At 36.2% G+C, this 16,508-nt stretch overlaps 2 protein-coding genes across 2 annotated transcripts; both read left to right on the plus strand.

Moving 5' to 3' along the window:
• Positions 1–2,773: 2,773 nt before the first annotated feature.
• Positions 2,774–12,481, plus strand: LOC147501066 (ABC transporter G family member 1-like). Its single transcript, XM_086606103.1, has 8 exons — positions 2,774–3,441; positions 3,596–3,675; positions 9,779–10,243; positions 10,337–10,423; positions 10,524–10,649; positions 10,752–10,943; positions 11,058–11,144; positions 11,560–12,481. Exons 1-8 carry the CDS (start codon positions 2,925–2,927, stop codon positions 12,235–12,237), a joined length of 2,232 nt encoding a protein of 743 aa, XP_086462229.1. The 5' UTR covers positions 2,774–2,924; the 3' UTR covers positions 12,238–12,481.
• A 3,098-nt stretch (positions 12,482–15,579) lies between these two features.
• LOC147501067 (uncharacterized) lies at positions 15,580–16,508 on the plus strand. The gene is made up of 2 exons (XM_086603727.1): positions 15,580–16,036; positions 16,108–16,508. The coding sequence occupies exons 1-2, from the start codon at positions 15,580–15,582 to the stop codon at positions 16,506–16,508; spliced, it is 858 nt and encodes a 285-aa protein (XP_086459853.1).

Below are 16,508 nucleotides of genomic sequence, written 5' to 3' on the forward strand. Positions count from 1 at the left end.
TTTGGATTATGCGCATACGATTCCCATTATTAGTGCTTAAGCCGTTATCGCTTCGTTATTGGAAGTTCGCGAAGTCTATCGCGGTTGCTTTCTCTATCATAGCTCCCTCGGGGGATACTAAAACGATTCCGATACCACTGCCTCCTGGGTTGCTGGAACCATCGACGTAGAGGGACCAAACTGTTTTTATGTTTGCTTTTGTGGGTGCGACCTCTGCTTTACGCCCTCCCAATTAGAGGTCGCCGATTTGGAAAATCTGCTAGGAAATCTGCGACGACCTGACCCTTCTGCGACGTGCGGGGGACGAAGTCCATGTGGTGCTCGCCCAATTCTTCGGCCCATATTGCCATCCTAGTGGTCTTATTTTCCTTGTGAAGGATCCTCTTCAACGGGAGATTGCTAAGTACTTTGATTGGATGGGCTTGGAAGTAAGATCTGAATTTTCTTGCCGAGTATAACAAAGCAAGCACTGCTCTCTCCACGTGGGAGTAATTCCTCTCGGCTGGAGTGAGCGTCTTACTTGTGAAGTAGATCAGCTTTTCTGAATTGTGTTCCTCTTTGAATAGAACCGAACTGATGGCGAAGTCCGATACTGCCAGATAGAGCCCCAGAGTTTCTCCGTCTGTCGGTTTAGCTAAGACGGGGGGTGTTGTGAGGTATTCCTTAAGAGTGGAGAATGCTTGGTGGCATTGATCGTTCCATGAGAATTGCTCGCCTTTTTTTAGTATCTGTAGGAACGGTCGGCACTTATCTGATGCTCTCGATATGAATCGGTTGAGTGCAGCGACCATGCCTGACAACTTTTGTATCTGTTTCTTTGTTTGCGGGTCGGGCATGTCTAAGAACGCCCGAATTTGTGCGGATTAAACCCGATACCTCCATTGCGAGAGACGATATCAGAAATTTTCGGAGGGGCGCTCAAAAAGCACTTCTTCTGCGGGTTCGGCTTCATTCCGGTTAAATTCATTAGTCTGGAGAACGCTTGCTCAAGGTGAGTAAGGTGGTCGCCTACTTTCTTGCTTTTGACAACCATATCGTCGATGTAGACCTCCATGGTATCTCCTAACATGTCCTGGAACATGTCAGTTATCAGTCGTTGATATGTCGCCCCTGCATTCTTCAGTCCGAACGGAAGAACATTGTAACAATAAATTCCTTGCTCAGTAATGAATGAGGTCTTCTCCTGATCTTCTTCAGTGAGTGGTATTTGGTTATACCCACTATATGCATCCATGAATGATAGCGGCTTCGTGCCCACAAGTCCGTCGACAAATCGGTCGATTCGGGTAGTGGGAAGGTCGTCTTTGAAGTTTCTTGGTTGGCGTTGGTGAAGTCGACGCCGTGGATCACTACCATTCTTTTTCGAAACGGCCACTATATTTGCTACCCAATCTGGGTAATCGACCTTCCAGATGAAACCTACTTGTTTGAGTTTATCGACCTCATCGTTGACTGCTTTTTGAAAACATAATGACAATCTTCTAGGTCGTTGTCGAACTGGTTTGGCACCAGGGTTGACGTTTAACCGGTGGCATGCAACGCTAGGATCTATACCAGGCACGTCGATATACGACCAAACGAACATATCTTTATTCATTGACAGAAAATTTACAAGATGAGCCTTAAGTGTGGGGTCGAGGTTAGCCCCGACATAGACGAGTTTAGGGTCGTCTTCTGTTCCCAGATTCACTTGCTGCCTTTCTTCAGTCGGTGCCTGGTTCTGTGCGGTTTGAGTGCTCTCTGGAGGATTGCACTTTGCAGATGTTGTCTTTGGGTCCGATGACCGGTTGTAGTAGCTATAGGAGCTGGAGCGTCTTACGTGGTTCGACAACGAGGTCGAGGTGGCTAACGTTGCCGTGACAACGTAAACCGGGGGTGGTTTCTTTGCACTCCACCGGGTTGTATGAGAGCTGGTGGGGCGATCGCTAGGCTTTGTTTGCACGTGACGTTCTCCACTGGGGCGACCTCAAGGATTTGCAACACTGGTATAACACTGGTATATCGGTGGACATTATTATGCATTTTAATAAATATATGATAAAAATTAGTGAACTATTAGGAGTAAGTTATTTGCATTTGAGACTTGTATTTTTTAATTTTTTTATTTAGGTTATGCATAGCTTTATGGTTTTATCAAAATAAAATTAAAAAAAAAAAAAACGTTTGTCACAAATTTTGGGCAAATGGGCAATTCACAAATTTGGCACGTGAGAGTTGAGAGGTGCACAAATGCACACCAATTTGTTTCTTTTTAGAATAAAAAAACTTTAATTTATGGTGGGCCTGGTGACTTATCCTTCTGGAAAGTTAAATGAACAGAGGAAGGGAGAGGGAAGAGTGGGGAGCGGGGAGAAAAGTCGTAGAAGACGATGAGAACTTTGACGAAGATAGAAGTCGTTCAACGATATGGAGATTTTGCTAATTTTCTTTCCATATTTCTTAAATTCCTGTTCTCAAGTAGTTATGGTCTCCGTTTTTTATCAACAGTTTTGTAAGCACGTGGATAGTTGGTACTGGACAAGGACGCAATGAGCGAACAAATTTTTTCTCGTAAAGATTGTTAGAGGTCTTGAGAGGAGAAATTCAGTAATTGGAATATTGGATGCGTATGCTCGGAACATGCCAAAAAAATTTATCCTTGCTATTCCAATGTTTGCACTTGGACAAAGCTTTAAATGTGTTTGCACTTGGACAAAGCTTTAAATGTGGGGTCCTACTTCTCATTCCGTATTGTGTCATTGTGTGTGGAATTGTGGATCCATGGATTCTGGATAGTCCCGATATTCAAATAAATTGACAGCAGCCAGTAATCTCAAATTCCCTCTTTATAAACCCTTGCCCATTTACACCTCTTATCTACCAATGCAAGTCTCCGCAAGCTGGCAAGCTTGAACAATATTTGCAAGAAATCCTGAAACCTCATCATGGATTCACCATCTGTTAATGTTCCTAGATGGACCCCTTCTCCAAGCCCAACAAGATCACCACCTAGGGTGACAAATGATGATCTAGAGTTGAATAGCTTCAACTCACAAGCAGCGCATAACATACCCTCTCAAAATCAAACATCATTCCCATTTAGTAGTTTCACTTCACCTCCTCTTCCTCACTACCGTACTCAAACTCAACCTGAACGTATTCCAGACGCACCATCTTTTCAGATTGGCAATGAGATTAACAGTCCTATTGGGTCTGAGACTACAGTTAGTCTCATGAATACAAGACAAGCAAATTATATACAATATGATGCAGGTGGACTGCATTCGCAAAGTGATGGTGTGCTCTTGACATGGGAGGATCTATGGGTGACAGTTTCAGCTGGAAAAAATGGAAGTCGTTCAATTCTTGAAGGGCTCACCGGGTATGCGCAACCCGGTGAGGTCTTGGCTATAATGGGTCCTTCTGGTTGCGGAAAGTCAACACTTCTTGATGCCTTGGCAGGTAATAGCTTTTACATTTACAGCACTTCACGACTTACAAATTCATGGCAACCAATATCCTGCATTTGTAATATTACACCACACATTTTATCTCGTCTTTGTATCTTTTAAAAGTTTTAATGAAAGCTAATTTTACAAACACTTACTGATTGCAGGGAGATTAGATTCAAACACAAGGCAATCAGGTCAGATCCTTGTAAATGGCCATAGCCAAGGACTAACTTTTGGGACTTCGGTGAGGAAATTATTATTGTCTTCTTTTCTTTCTAGTGTAGTGTAGGGGAGTGATATCCTCATAAAGTTATCAGGCACGCGTGGAGCATAAGCGAACTCAGGACATCGACCTCCAAGACCGATCTGTGAGCAGCTCTCTTGTGAACACACATGCGCGTAGCATAAGCGAACTCAAGACATCGACCTGCAAGACCGATCTATGAGCAGCTCCTTTCAGGTAGGTGGTACGAACAAAGATGTCACGGTACGAACGCATGACCAGAGACAAAACGCCTCGGATAGGATCACCACCTGGGGTAATCATTACCAAAATCTTACTTGTACTTCCCACCACCGGGAAATAGGGGCGACCGCGCTAACCCCCAATCAGCACATGACTAATAATATAACCAGTCCAACACTCATTCACGATCTCCACCTTACACATGCGTAAGAGACACACGTGTCCCCCGGATTGACATTTCCTTAAGCCTATAAATACCACCTATTTGAACTACGTCGGACCTGATTCCTCTCTCCCGAAAAAGAGAAAATACCAAGAAGAGGATATGTAGGCAGCTCGCTCATAAGCGAACTCGGTCCACCCAAAAAATCTCAACCCTCTTTTCTCTCCCATCGCAAACACTAAGGAAAACCAAAACGCTCTTTTACATGTAGCTTTAACTTTTATGCAGCAAAATATATGGCCTAATTGCCAAGTCAACCATGCTTTTTGTGAAAGCAGTGATTAAGGGTGATAATCCTATAATGAAAAAAAATAAAGGTTAAAAACCGTTGTTGATTACTCTTAGAGTGCTTTTGGCAATTGAGACTGGAAACTAATTAGGAATAGAATGGAGTTGGAAACCATTGGAATTGAATCTACTATAATAGAATTTGATTCCAACTTACAAAATGTGTGTTTGGCAAACGTTTAGAAATCACCGGAATTCAATTCCTACTTAAATTAATGTGTTTGGTTGCCGTATAGAGTCCTCTAACAGACTCAAACTTTTAGTTTATTTCATTTCATTTTATTTGTTTCCCCATTTTCGGATTAGAAATAAGAAACCGATTCCTTTGGATTAATAAGGATCTGTCAAAGAGATAAAAAGAATTGGAGTCCGTTTAGAATCCAATTCTATTGGATTTCATGCCTCCAACACAGGCCAAAAGTGATTGGTCCACTAAAAATCTTAGTTAATTCCACTCTTCAAGTCCAATTCTTAGTAAACACCCTTAATCTATCTAGCAATTTAGGATTTTAGGTTAATGACAAAAGTCAGTTGAAATATGTCAAATTCACAAGAAGCTTGCACAAATCAACAGCAACCAGTTCTTATTCAAATTATGGGGGAAAAAAATAAACAGTTCTTATCCAGTTTAATTAATATATTGGATTTAGAACAAATCAACTTGTCCAGATACAGTAAATGTTAAAATTATTGACTTAGGTCTCATTTGGCATAACTCTGTTCTTTAATTTAAGGAATTTCATAGCTTAAACCTAGTCGTAGTCGTACAATACACATGGCATACTTCAAGCGTGTAAGGTGTATGTGTCCAAAGAATTGAAAGGGGTTAAAAAATGATTGAAATTTACAACATCTAGCCACGACAATTTAGATGGCGTGAGTTCACAATTGGGGAATGAGCACAGGTGAGTAAAGTACAAATCAAAGAGAAAAGCGGTTTCTTGTTCCAGAAATGCCATTAGACCTTAGTTTTCTTAGTTTGATTATATTTGGCCAGAACATGTACAGTATAAGTGCATCTACTATCTATATACTAAAGCAGAGACTTTTAAAAAATGATTTTCTCTCTCCTATGTGGCACTCTAATATGAGAGTTAGCCTTTTCTCTATCCTATGTGTCACTTTAATATGAAAGATAATATTTTCTAATAGCTTATAATCCCACGTCCATTGAATCTCTTTGGACAGTTTGAGTGTATTTCTAATTCTTATATTTAGAGAGTTTGAGTGTATTTTCAATTTTTATATATTTGATCAAATAAAAAAAAAATTGCTAAAAAATAGGTGATTTGTATAAAGTAATTTCTTATTACGAATCAAACACTTTTAGTGTTCAAATTCTTATATATTTAATCAAATAAAAAATATTGCTAAAAAATAGGTGATTTGTATAAACTAATTCCCTATTACAAATCATAAAATTTTAGTGTCTATGATAAAACACCGACTTATTTCGAATATATCCTTAACACGGCCTCAAAACATACTTAAAACAATTATACAAAAAATAACATCACAAAATATATAATATAAAATGAAAAAAAAAATAACGGCAAAGCAATAATGACAAATATTTTAAAAATATACAATCTTGATTGAAACTAAGCGTAAAAAACAATTAATGGGGAACAAAACCGGATGCAAATGCATCAAACTAACCTCAAATAATATTTAACGGGAAATCGAAAATGGATGCAAAATGCAAAGATTAAACTAATCTTAAAAAAGTAATTAATAGAAAATTGGAATATGCATTAAACTAATCTTAAAAAGTAATTAATAGAAAATCGGAATATGGATAGAACTGCATTAAACTAACCTCAAAGAATAATTAACATAAAATTAAAACTTGGATGCAAATATATCAAACTAACATCAAAAAATAATTGTCGAAAAATCGGAAACTTGATGCAAATGCATTGAGCTACCTCAAAGATTAAATTAACGGAAAATCAGAAACTGGATACAACTACATTGAACTAACCTCAAAGAAAAATTAATTATAAATTGGAAATATAATGCAAATGCGTGGAACTAATCTTAAAAAATAATTAACGAAAAATTGGAAACCGGATGCAACTACACTGAACTAATCTCAAAAAATAAACTGGATGCAAAACCTCAATAAATAATTAACGGGAAATCGGAAACTGAATGCAAACTCATTGAACTAACCTCAAACAACAATTAATGAGAAATCGGAAACTATATGAAAATGCAACTTTATCAAATAATAAACGAGAAATCCGAAACTGGATGCAAATGCATTAAACTAATCTCACATAATAATTAACGGGAAATCAGAAACTGGATGCAACTGCATTGAACTGATCTCAAAAAATAAGTAACGGGAATTAAATTAGATGCAGCTGCATTGAGCTAACCTCAAAATATAAAAAACGGAAAATCAGAAACTGGATGCAAATGCATTGAACTAATCTCAAAACATAGTTGGGTTATATGTTGTGGGAATGTCTCGATAAGTATAGTTTTACATTAAAAATGATGTTTATCTTATCTCTTTCAATATGATTGGGAACTCCTTACTATTCAAGTAGCTTCAATATATATGAACTTCGCCTTATTAGGCAATCTCACAAAACTTCAATCAAACTTCAATTATTAAACAACAAAATGAAGTTGAAGGGTTTTATCAAAAGCAAGTTCTTTTTTTTTAATAGACAGTGAGGTTTTCACGTTATAAAAAAATTGGTTGAGTGATCAATATAATATTAATATATAATAGTTCTGTATATTTGCAAATATTTTTTAGAATAATTAATCTAACAACATCCGTTCGTAGATAATCTTTGAAGATTCCACATAGTGAGTCATGCATAATTTAAATAATAATTAACGGGAAATTGGGAACTGGATAATCTTCGATGATCCCACATAGTAAATTAAGCATAATTTACTTTTTATGTCATGTTTGCAAGGACACTACAGATGGATCAGTAGAAATTGGTATTATACACTATATTGGATAATTATAAGAAAATCGAAAACTAGATTCAAATACATAACTGAGCTCAAAGAGTAATTAACGGAAAATTAGAATTTTATGCAAATTGCATTAAACTAACTACAGAGAGTTACTAATGGAAAATTAGAAATTAGATGCAAATCCTTGAAAAATATTTAATGGAAAATTAGAAACGGTATGCAAATACATCAAAGAAACCTTATATAATAATTAATGGGAAACCGGAAACTGGATGCAAATGCATTTAACAGAAAAGCAAAAATCGAATGCAACTGCATTGAACTAACCTCATAGAATAATTGATGAGAAATCAAAAACTAAATGCAAATGCATTGAAATAACCTCAAAGAATAGTTAACGGGAAATCAGAAACCGGATATAAGTATATCGAACTAACCAAAAAGCATAAATAATAAAAAAAAAACTAGATGCTGATATATTGAACTAACCTGAAAGAGTTATTAATGGAAAATCGGAAACTGGATCCAAATGCAATGAACTAATCTCAAAAACTAATTAACGGAACATTTAAAAATGGATGAAACTGTACTGAACTAACCTAAATGAATAATTAACGGAAAATTATAAATTTGATGTTGCTGCATTGAACTAACATAAAAAAATAATTAACGGGAAATTGGAAACTTGATGCAAATGCATTGAACTAACCTCAAAGAACAATTAACATAAAATCGGAAATTGGATGTAACTGCATTGAACTAACCTCAAAGAATAATTAACGGAAAACCAAAAACTATATACAACTGCATTAAACTTAAATCAGATATTAACTAATGGGAAATCAGAAATTGGTTGCAAATGCATTGAAATAACCTCAAAAAAGTTAACTAAAAATCGAAGTCGGATGTAATCAGATCGCGACCGACCTCAAAACATAAATGCATAAATGTCCACTTCTTTAGCCTTCTCACATGAGTAATTACGAGTAATTAGGAACCCAAAACGAAAGTGTGTTTATAAAAATAGACTCTTACATGTATGCAAATTGTATAGAAATTGCAAACTATCGAACTAACCTAGAAAACAATTAACGTGAAATCGAAATTGGATCTGCGATGTATTGAACTAACCTCAAAGAGTAATTAACGGGAGATTGGAACCTAGATGCAAATGTAATGAATTAATCTCAAAGATTAATTAACGAAACATCAAAAACTGGATGCAACTGTACTTAATTAACCTTAATGAATAACTAACGGAAAATCATAAAGTGGATGCAATTGCACTGAACTAACCTCAAATAATAATTAACGAGAAATCGGAAACTTAATGAAACTGCATTGAACTAACCTCAAAGAATAATTAATGAGGAATTGGAAACTGGATGCAACGTAATACATTAAACTAACCTCAAAGAATAATTAATGAAAATCATAAACTTGATGCAAATGCATTGAACTAATAATCCTAAAACATATTTGTATTATATGTAGGGGGAATAAATGTCTCGACAAATATAGTTTTGCATTTCAAATAGTGTTTATTATAATTCTTTTATTGTGATTGAGAATGCATTGCTATTCAAGTAGCTTCAATATTATCTTCGCCACATTGGACATTCTCACAAAACTTCAATCAAACTTCTATTATTAAACATAACAATAAAAGGAAGTCGATGAGTTTTATCAAGGTTTGATGCTTCTTTTTATAGAGAGTGGTGAAAGAAATTTAAATGAGTAATTAATATAATTTTCATATTTCATAGCTATTCATAGTTACTAATATTTTTTAGAATAATTTAATATAACGACACCCATTCGTAGGACACGTTCATGTGATAAATCTTTTTAAGTGGGAGTAGTGTATTCTTTGAGGATATAGAAACAATCAATCTGTTTTAGTGATTTGTACACATTAGTAAATGTAAGCCCGAGCGGTGATGATTTACCGCTAAATCACCATAAATCTAATAAACTATTATACAAGCTAAATTGAGTTTAAGATAATTTCATTTGAAAATTACAGATTAATATTCTAAACCACAAAGTGAAGAGGCTATCTCAATTTGATCCCTTAGTTTCTAAGTACTTATGCACCATAATCGCTGCTCATTAACGTATTTCGGTTTATTTTCAATAAAAATATATTCTTATTCGAAAATTTGTGTGAGACATTTTGTAAAGCCTTTTTAGCACACAAAATATTTAATAGATCCTGGGCGTATGCCCGGGTCCAAAATTTAGTAGACACTATAATTGCCATATCAGCGATTTAAATCAGTTTCTGTTCCACTAACTTATTATTACAGTCATATTCAAAAAAAAATTAACCATTTATACAATATATGAATGTATAATATACGCTATTGATGTCAATCTTTCATTGTTTTTTATTTATTATTGTTGCATTTTTTTTGTCACCAGGCTTATGTGACTCAAGATGATACGCTAATGACAACATTAACAGTAAGGGAAACTGTTTACTACTCAGCTCTACTACAACTACCTGATTCCATGTCAAGATCAGAGAAGAGAAAAAGAGCAGACACTACAATAAAGGAAATGGGATTACAAGATGCAGCGAACACAAGAATAGGAGGATGGGGAAATAAAGGAATAAGTGGGGGACAAAAGAGAAGAGTCAGTATTTGCATAGAGATCTTAACGCGTCCGAAGCTTCTGTTTTTAGATGAGCCTACAAGTGGATTGGATAGTGCTGCTTCATATCATGTCATGAAAAGAATTGTAGGTCTTGCTAAACAAGATGGAAGAACTGTAATAGCATCAATCCATCAACCTAGTAGTGAAGTCTTTGAGCTTTTTCACAATCTTTGTTTGCTCTCATCTGGTAAAACATTATACTTTGGTCCAGCTGCTGCAGCAGAGGAGGTGATTCTTTTAGGCCAACTTACACATTTACTTTAGAGTCATATTAATTGGAGATTTTTTTGCAAATACAACTTCTTGTTCAAATTTGTGTAGTTTTTCTCGTTGAATGGTTTCCCATGCCCAACTATGAGGAATCCATCAGATCACTACCTTAGAACCATCAACAAAGATTTTGATCAAGTAAGAATTCATTCATTTAAGACATTGCACAATCTTCTGTCTTGGATTATTTTCTATATTTACTTGAAAGTTGAAACTTAACTTTCTTGAATTATTTCAGGACATTGAACAGGGCTATGGCAGGTTGATAACCACTGAGGAAGCAATCAACACACTTGTGAATTCATACAAGTCATCTCAAATTTGCCAACAAGTTGGTAAAAAAATAGCAGAGATACATAAGAAGGTAGTATGTATGGCACATATATGCTATTGCAATTTCTAGTGAGCATCTGACACCTAATGTATGGAAGCAAGTGACGAACTAATTAATGTTTTTAAAATGTAGGGAGGGGGATTATTGGAGAAGGGCAGCCAAGCAAGCTTCATTACCCAGTCTATGGTTCTTATGAGAAGGTCCTTTGTGAATATGTATCGTGATCTAGGCTACTATTGGCTACGCTTTGCAATCTACATTGCATTATGTCTATGTGTGGGAACTATCTTTTATGATATTGGTCATTCTTATGGCTCAATTCAGGTATCCTTTTCGCCGTAAAATGAACCAAATTATATGGAATGGTAGCTTTTTTTTTTCTTAGTGTTCAGAGTAAGGTGCAGTATCTTAAAATCATAACCATTTCTAAATTTTCAGGCTAGAGGATCAATGGTTATGTTTGTAGCTGGGTTCTTGACTTTTATGGCAATTGGGGGATTCCCTTCTTTCGTAGAGGACATGAAGGTATTAGACTTGAGACATATCATGTATATAAATATTATAAGAAGCTAATCAAACCTATAATATACTTGCTCAGGGACCTCCCATTTGGGTGATCCATGGGGGCAAGAACACTAAGCGCTCCTTGTTTTGTTAACTCACTGAATGTTTAGCAACCTTGATCTTCTATGAAATTAGCTTCTTCCCCAAATTGGAGTCAGCTTTCTGTAAATCAAATTTCCCTTACATGCATATGTCCCATCTTTGTTGCATCCACCATGGAATTTGAGAACCTCCAAAGGCATGTATAGCTGCCGCAGTTTAAAACTAATTACAAACTTCTAAATATGTTGATATAAAATATTATACCTGGTGGTTGGTATGGTCAAATACTTCTGTACAGAAGTTCTTATGTGGCATTTTTCTCTTTTGAAATCAGATCTTCGGACGCGAAAGATTAAATGGACACTATGGCGTTGCTGCTTTCGTCTTCGGCAATACATTTTCTTCTATTCCCTACTTGCTCCTAATTTCTATAGCTCCTGGAGCTATAGCTTATTTCCTTGTTGGCCTTCAAAGGGGAATCGATCATTTTGTGTACTTTGCTCTAGTACTATTTGCATGTATGATGTTGGTTGAGAGCTTAATGATGATCGTTGCAAGCATCGTACCAGACTTCCTCATGGGTATTATTACAGGAGCTGGAATTCAAGGCGTTATGATGTTAAATGGGGGTTTTTTTCGATTGCCAAATGACCTCCCCAATCCATTTTGGAAATACCCAATGTACTACATTGCATTCCATAAATACGCAAATCAAGGATTCTACAAGAATGAGTTTGAAGGTCAAACTTTTCCTAGCAACCAAATAAGAGGGGCTCCTACCATCAGTGGTCAAGAAATTTTGAGAGATGTGTGGCAAATGCAAATGGGCTACTCTAAATGGGTTGATCTTTCTGTTTTGTTAGGGATGGTAGTGCTATATAGGCTTATGTTTTTGGGCATTATAAAGACTACTGAAAAGGTTAAGCCCATCATTAGAGGTCTTCTATCAAATCCAAGCAAGCAAAGAAAAACAATTATGGAGAATCCCTCGTCTACGCCAGTACATGAATGAAGTGCTCTGTAGCTTCTCTGGCTATTATGTACGCAGCTTAAAAGCTTCAACCATGGTTGAAATAAATAAGCTCCTAGCTAGTCAACATAGTAAAAGTTGACTAGTATGATTTTCAGGATATTTTTGGTTTTTGTTTGCATAGTTTGTACATGGTGGAGGGATGGATTGATAAATGGATAGAGGTTGTTCATCTTGACCATTGTAATGAAATATGAGTTGTGTATTACATTTTTTTTTCCTCAAATCTCAGTACATTTCTAGTCTTCTAGACCTGTAGTACTTAAAAAGATTTTAACTTTTGGTTATCAAGCTGGTTCATGAGAATGATGAGAGTCTACTATAATGGATAAAGTTTTAATCAAAAGCGTAAGGCCCTGTTTGGTAGCCTGTATTGCCCAACCCATTCATGGGTTAGGGTGCACTATCCCGATTTTTATGTTTGGTTCCTATTTTTTGAGCCCAAGCCTGTAGACCTTAAGCTACTAGTTGGTTGGCCCAACCACAAAAAGCATGAATAACGGTATCCATTGGAAAAGGTTGGATTTCAATCTACATCATACTAAATAAGAAAAGGACCGACAAATAAAAAAAAAAAAATGAGAAAACACAGCCGTGCTTCTCTCTTCTTCTTCACCACTTCAACAATTTATTCCCCCACCACCACCACCACCACCATCTTCTCTCCACACCTTGTTTCTCTTACTTAAACAAAAAAGAAAAGTCTGATATCTCAAAGAAAACCCACCGTTTTCATCACACAAAAATCTCTATTTTCTCAAATTTGAACATCTCTACTCATATCATCTCTTGATTTCTCCAATTTTGAAGATACAAAATGAAACCCACTTGATTTTTGCGATTTCCAAATTGTTGCTACTAAAGAAGTTTACGTAATATTTCTTTGTAAATTTCTTTCAAGAAAATAGAAATATATATGTGGTTGTTTTGGTATATTAATTTGGGAGTTTGATTAACAATATGTTTTAAGATTACATTGTATTGGGTTTTCTATTTGAAGTTTTTCATGATTATTTTGTGTGTTTCTGGTGCAATAAGTTTTGAGGAAGAGTAGGCAAGAACCAAACAACTTGTGTTATTGATCATCTCTAGGACATGAACCACGAGAATTGGATACTCCAAATTTGGCTAAGTATCACCTAGTACAGCATAAGTTGTTACTGCCAAACAGAGCCTAAATGAACGAATAAGTTGGTTCATGAGCTGTCCAACCAGTTCTAGACTTCTGGTCTTATTATATTTGTTTTGCTTCCTAGATGAAATTAATGACCAAATTGGTGTTCCGTTAATTAGTTATCTACTATCACCTCTCTCTATATTAAAGTAGAGTCCAGCTGAGGTGGCAATCACAATCCTAGGTGGCAATTTCTAATAACAGAGCTCTCCCACATAGACTCATCTCTCCACTAAAACTCTGTAGACTTTTCCCACGTAGACTCATCTCTCCCGTACGACAAATAGATAACAAATTCTATTAGCAATCGAATTGTGTTGCTCATCTTCTATATATTAACAATAATTTTTCCTACTCATCTTCCTGCTCATCTTCTGCTCATCTTCATCTTCTACATTCTTCCTGCTGATTCATTGAAAGGTTTACTTCTTTTTCTCTTTTTCTCTTTTCCTCATTATCTATTTATTCTATACAATAACATGCTCTTTGACATTGAATGGTCCTGGATTCATAGTGAATTCCCATCGAGTTCCCTTGAATATACCACCCGAAAGTATTTGCCTTCATCTCAATTCTTTTGTTAAACTTGAAAATAAATAATGGAACACCCACCGTGTTTAATATATGCCACCGTGTTCAGAGAAAACATATAGTCATACAATACGATGTTTGCTATATTATGACGTCTATGGGCGGAAAAATAGACAAGGATATAAACAAAAAAGGTCGTGGACCCTATGTTTTCAAATTGATCGGGTAGAATCATCATAAAATAGGTTCTTTACTGCTAATGCCAGGCCAGAAGCCAAGATTTGCTCAATTATATATACATGGCACAGAAAACGAAGTTCAAAACCGAGTGAATTTTTTGAAAAGAAAAGAAAAAGAAGATCTGAAAAACATAGATAAAGAAATTGTTGACAGATTGATAAAAATGTTCAATGTTGAGAATAATCTAATAAAATCTTTCAGAATAGCAAGAGAAAGATTCCGAGGGTCTGATTTGATCCACGTGCACTTGAGAATCATCGGAACACGAAACAAGGATGCAAGGCAATACAACATACCAGAGGCAGCAGAAGTTGCTGGATTAATTGTTGGAGACGGACATGAAAATAATAACGGTAGAGACGTAATTGTCGAGAAAAGATCAGAAGGCTTAAATAGGATGAATGAGTTACAACCAAGCTTTATGGCTATGCAATATCCTATTCTTTTTCCATTTGGAGAAGACGGTTTCCATTTGCAGATTTTAAAAAAATAATGTACATGGAGGTAAGCTGACAAAACGCAATACAGTAAGCATTATAGAATTCTATGCTTACAGGGTTCAACATAGAAAAAATGAAGGACAGACACTGATGAGAGGTGGACGTCTTTTGAGCCAGTTAGTAGTTGATGCAGAAACAAGCGTGGTGGAGCTCCATCTACGTTGGATACGTGATAACCAGAAAAAGATCAGATCAAAATTGTACCAAGGTCTCCAAGATGCAGTTGTTGTCGGGGACACAACACCAGCTTTAGTTGGAAAAAGATTAGTTCTACCTTCTTCATTTACAGGAGGTCCAAGATATATGGTTCAAAGCTATCAAGACGCAATTGCTATCTGTAGATATACAGGATCACCAGATCTTTTCATCACATTTACCTGTAATTCTAAATGGCCAGAGATAGAAGAATTCACCATCTTAGTGGGGCTAAAACCACAAGATGACCCATTAATTGTAGCTCGGGCATTTAAGATCACCTAGATCAACTCATGGACGATTTATGTCGAGGTCAACACTTCGGAAAGGTTATGGCAGGTATTTTCTAGATGTCTCCTTACGTCTCCTCAATGAATCTAATTTATTCAATTTTAGTTGAACTTCCTAATTAACTATATATTAATTAATATTAACATCAGCCAAAGTGGCTAATTATTTATTTTCATTTGGACTTTGAACTTGAACTTTAGCCTCTAAGTCAATAGAGACTTTTGTTTCTCTCATTCTTATTACCTTTTGTGTATTTAATCTAACCGATTTCCTCTTTGCAACTGTTTACACAATTGAATTTCAAAAAGGGGACTACCACATGCTCATATATTGTTGTTCCTCCACGACAAAACTGAAAACTCCATCGACATCCAAAAATCATCTCTCGCCGAAATGCCCGATGAAGTCGATGATCCATTGGGATTTGAAGCCGTAGTCCAATACATGATACACGGTCCATGTGGCACAGAAAATGAAAAATCTCCTTGCATGGATGAAAATAAATGCACTAGGAAATTCCCAAAGAGATTTTGCAACGAAACAACCATAGATGAAAAAGGATTTGCTGCTTACATGAGAAGAAATGATTCCAAATTCGCTATTACAAAGAAAGGGAAAAAAGTTGATAACAGTTGGGTTGTTCCGTACAACAGATATTTGATCGTCAAATACCAAGCACACACAAATGTCGAATTCTGCAACCAAGGAAGGTCTGTTAAGTATTTGTTCAAATATGTGCACAAAGGTGGTGACAGAGCAACATTTGTTATTGAGGAGAACATCCAAAATGGCGAATCAAATGGAGAACAGGTCATACGTGAAGTTGACGAGGTCAAACAATATCAAGACTGTCGTTATCTATTAGCACATGAGGCAGCTTGGAGAATTCTCGGTTTTCACATTCAATATCGAACCTGGCAGTCGAACGTCTTTCATTCCACTTGGAAAACCAACAGCCTATCATATACCAGGACAGTGATTATATACCTGATGTGGCAAATAGGAGTGGAACGCACGACACTCAATTCACCGAGTGGATGAAGACGAATGCGGAGAACGAAGATGCAAGGCAATTGACATATGCTGAATTTCCTACAAAATGGGTCTGGGATGCAAACAATGACAAGAAATGGACAAGAACTATAGGCAGGATATATTATACCCCACCGACAACAGGTGAACGGTTTTATCTTAGTCTACTTCTTAACACGGTGAAGGGTCCAAGGAACTTTAAAGAGATAAGAACAGTACATGGAAAAGTGCATCCGACCTACAAGTCAGCGTGCCTTGCACTAAGACTGTTGGAAGACGATGGTGAATGA

Source organism: Coptis chinensis, chromosome 4 (genome assembly GCF_015680905.1).
Source record: "Coptis chinensis isolate HL-2020 chromosome 4, ASM1568090v1, whole genome shotgun sequence".
Taxonomy (NCBI): domain Eukaryota; kingdom Viridiplantae; phylum Streptophyta; class Magnoliopsida; order Ranunculales; family Ranunculaceae; genus Coptis; species Coptis chinensis.

What these genes read in the sequence shown, in the direction of transcription:
- LOC147501066 (XM_086606103.1), top strand. Translation starts at nt 2,925, where the DNA reads ATGGATTCACCATCTGTTAATGTTCCTAGATGGACCCCTTCTCCAAGC. An exon ending in ATTCTTATGGCTCAATTCAG is followed by an intron (nt 10,944 to 11,057) that starts GTATCCTTTTCG and finishes CTAAATTTTCAG; the next exon opens with GCTAGAGGATCAATGGTTAT. An exon ending in CTTTCGTAGAGGACATGAAG is followed by an intron (nt 11,145 to 11,559) that starts GTATTAGACTTG and finishes TTTTGAAATCAG; the next exon opens with ATCTTCGGACGCGAAAGATT.
- LOC147501067 (XM_086603727.1), top strand. Translation starts at nt 15,580, where the DNA reads ATGCCCGATGAAGTCGATGATCCATTGGGATTTGAAGCCGTAGTCCAA. An exon ending in GGTCAAACAATATCAAGACT is followed by an intron (nt 16,037 to 16,107) that starts GTCGTTATCTAT and finishes CGAACCTGGCAG; the next exon opens with TCGAACGTCTTTCATTCCAC.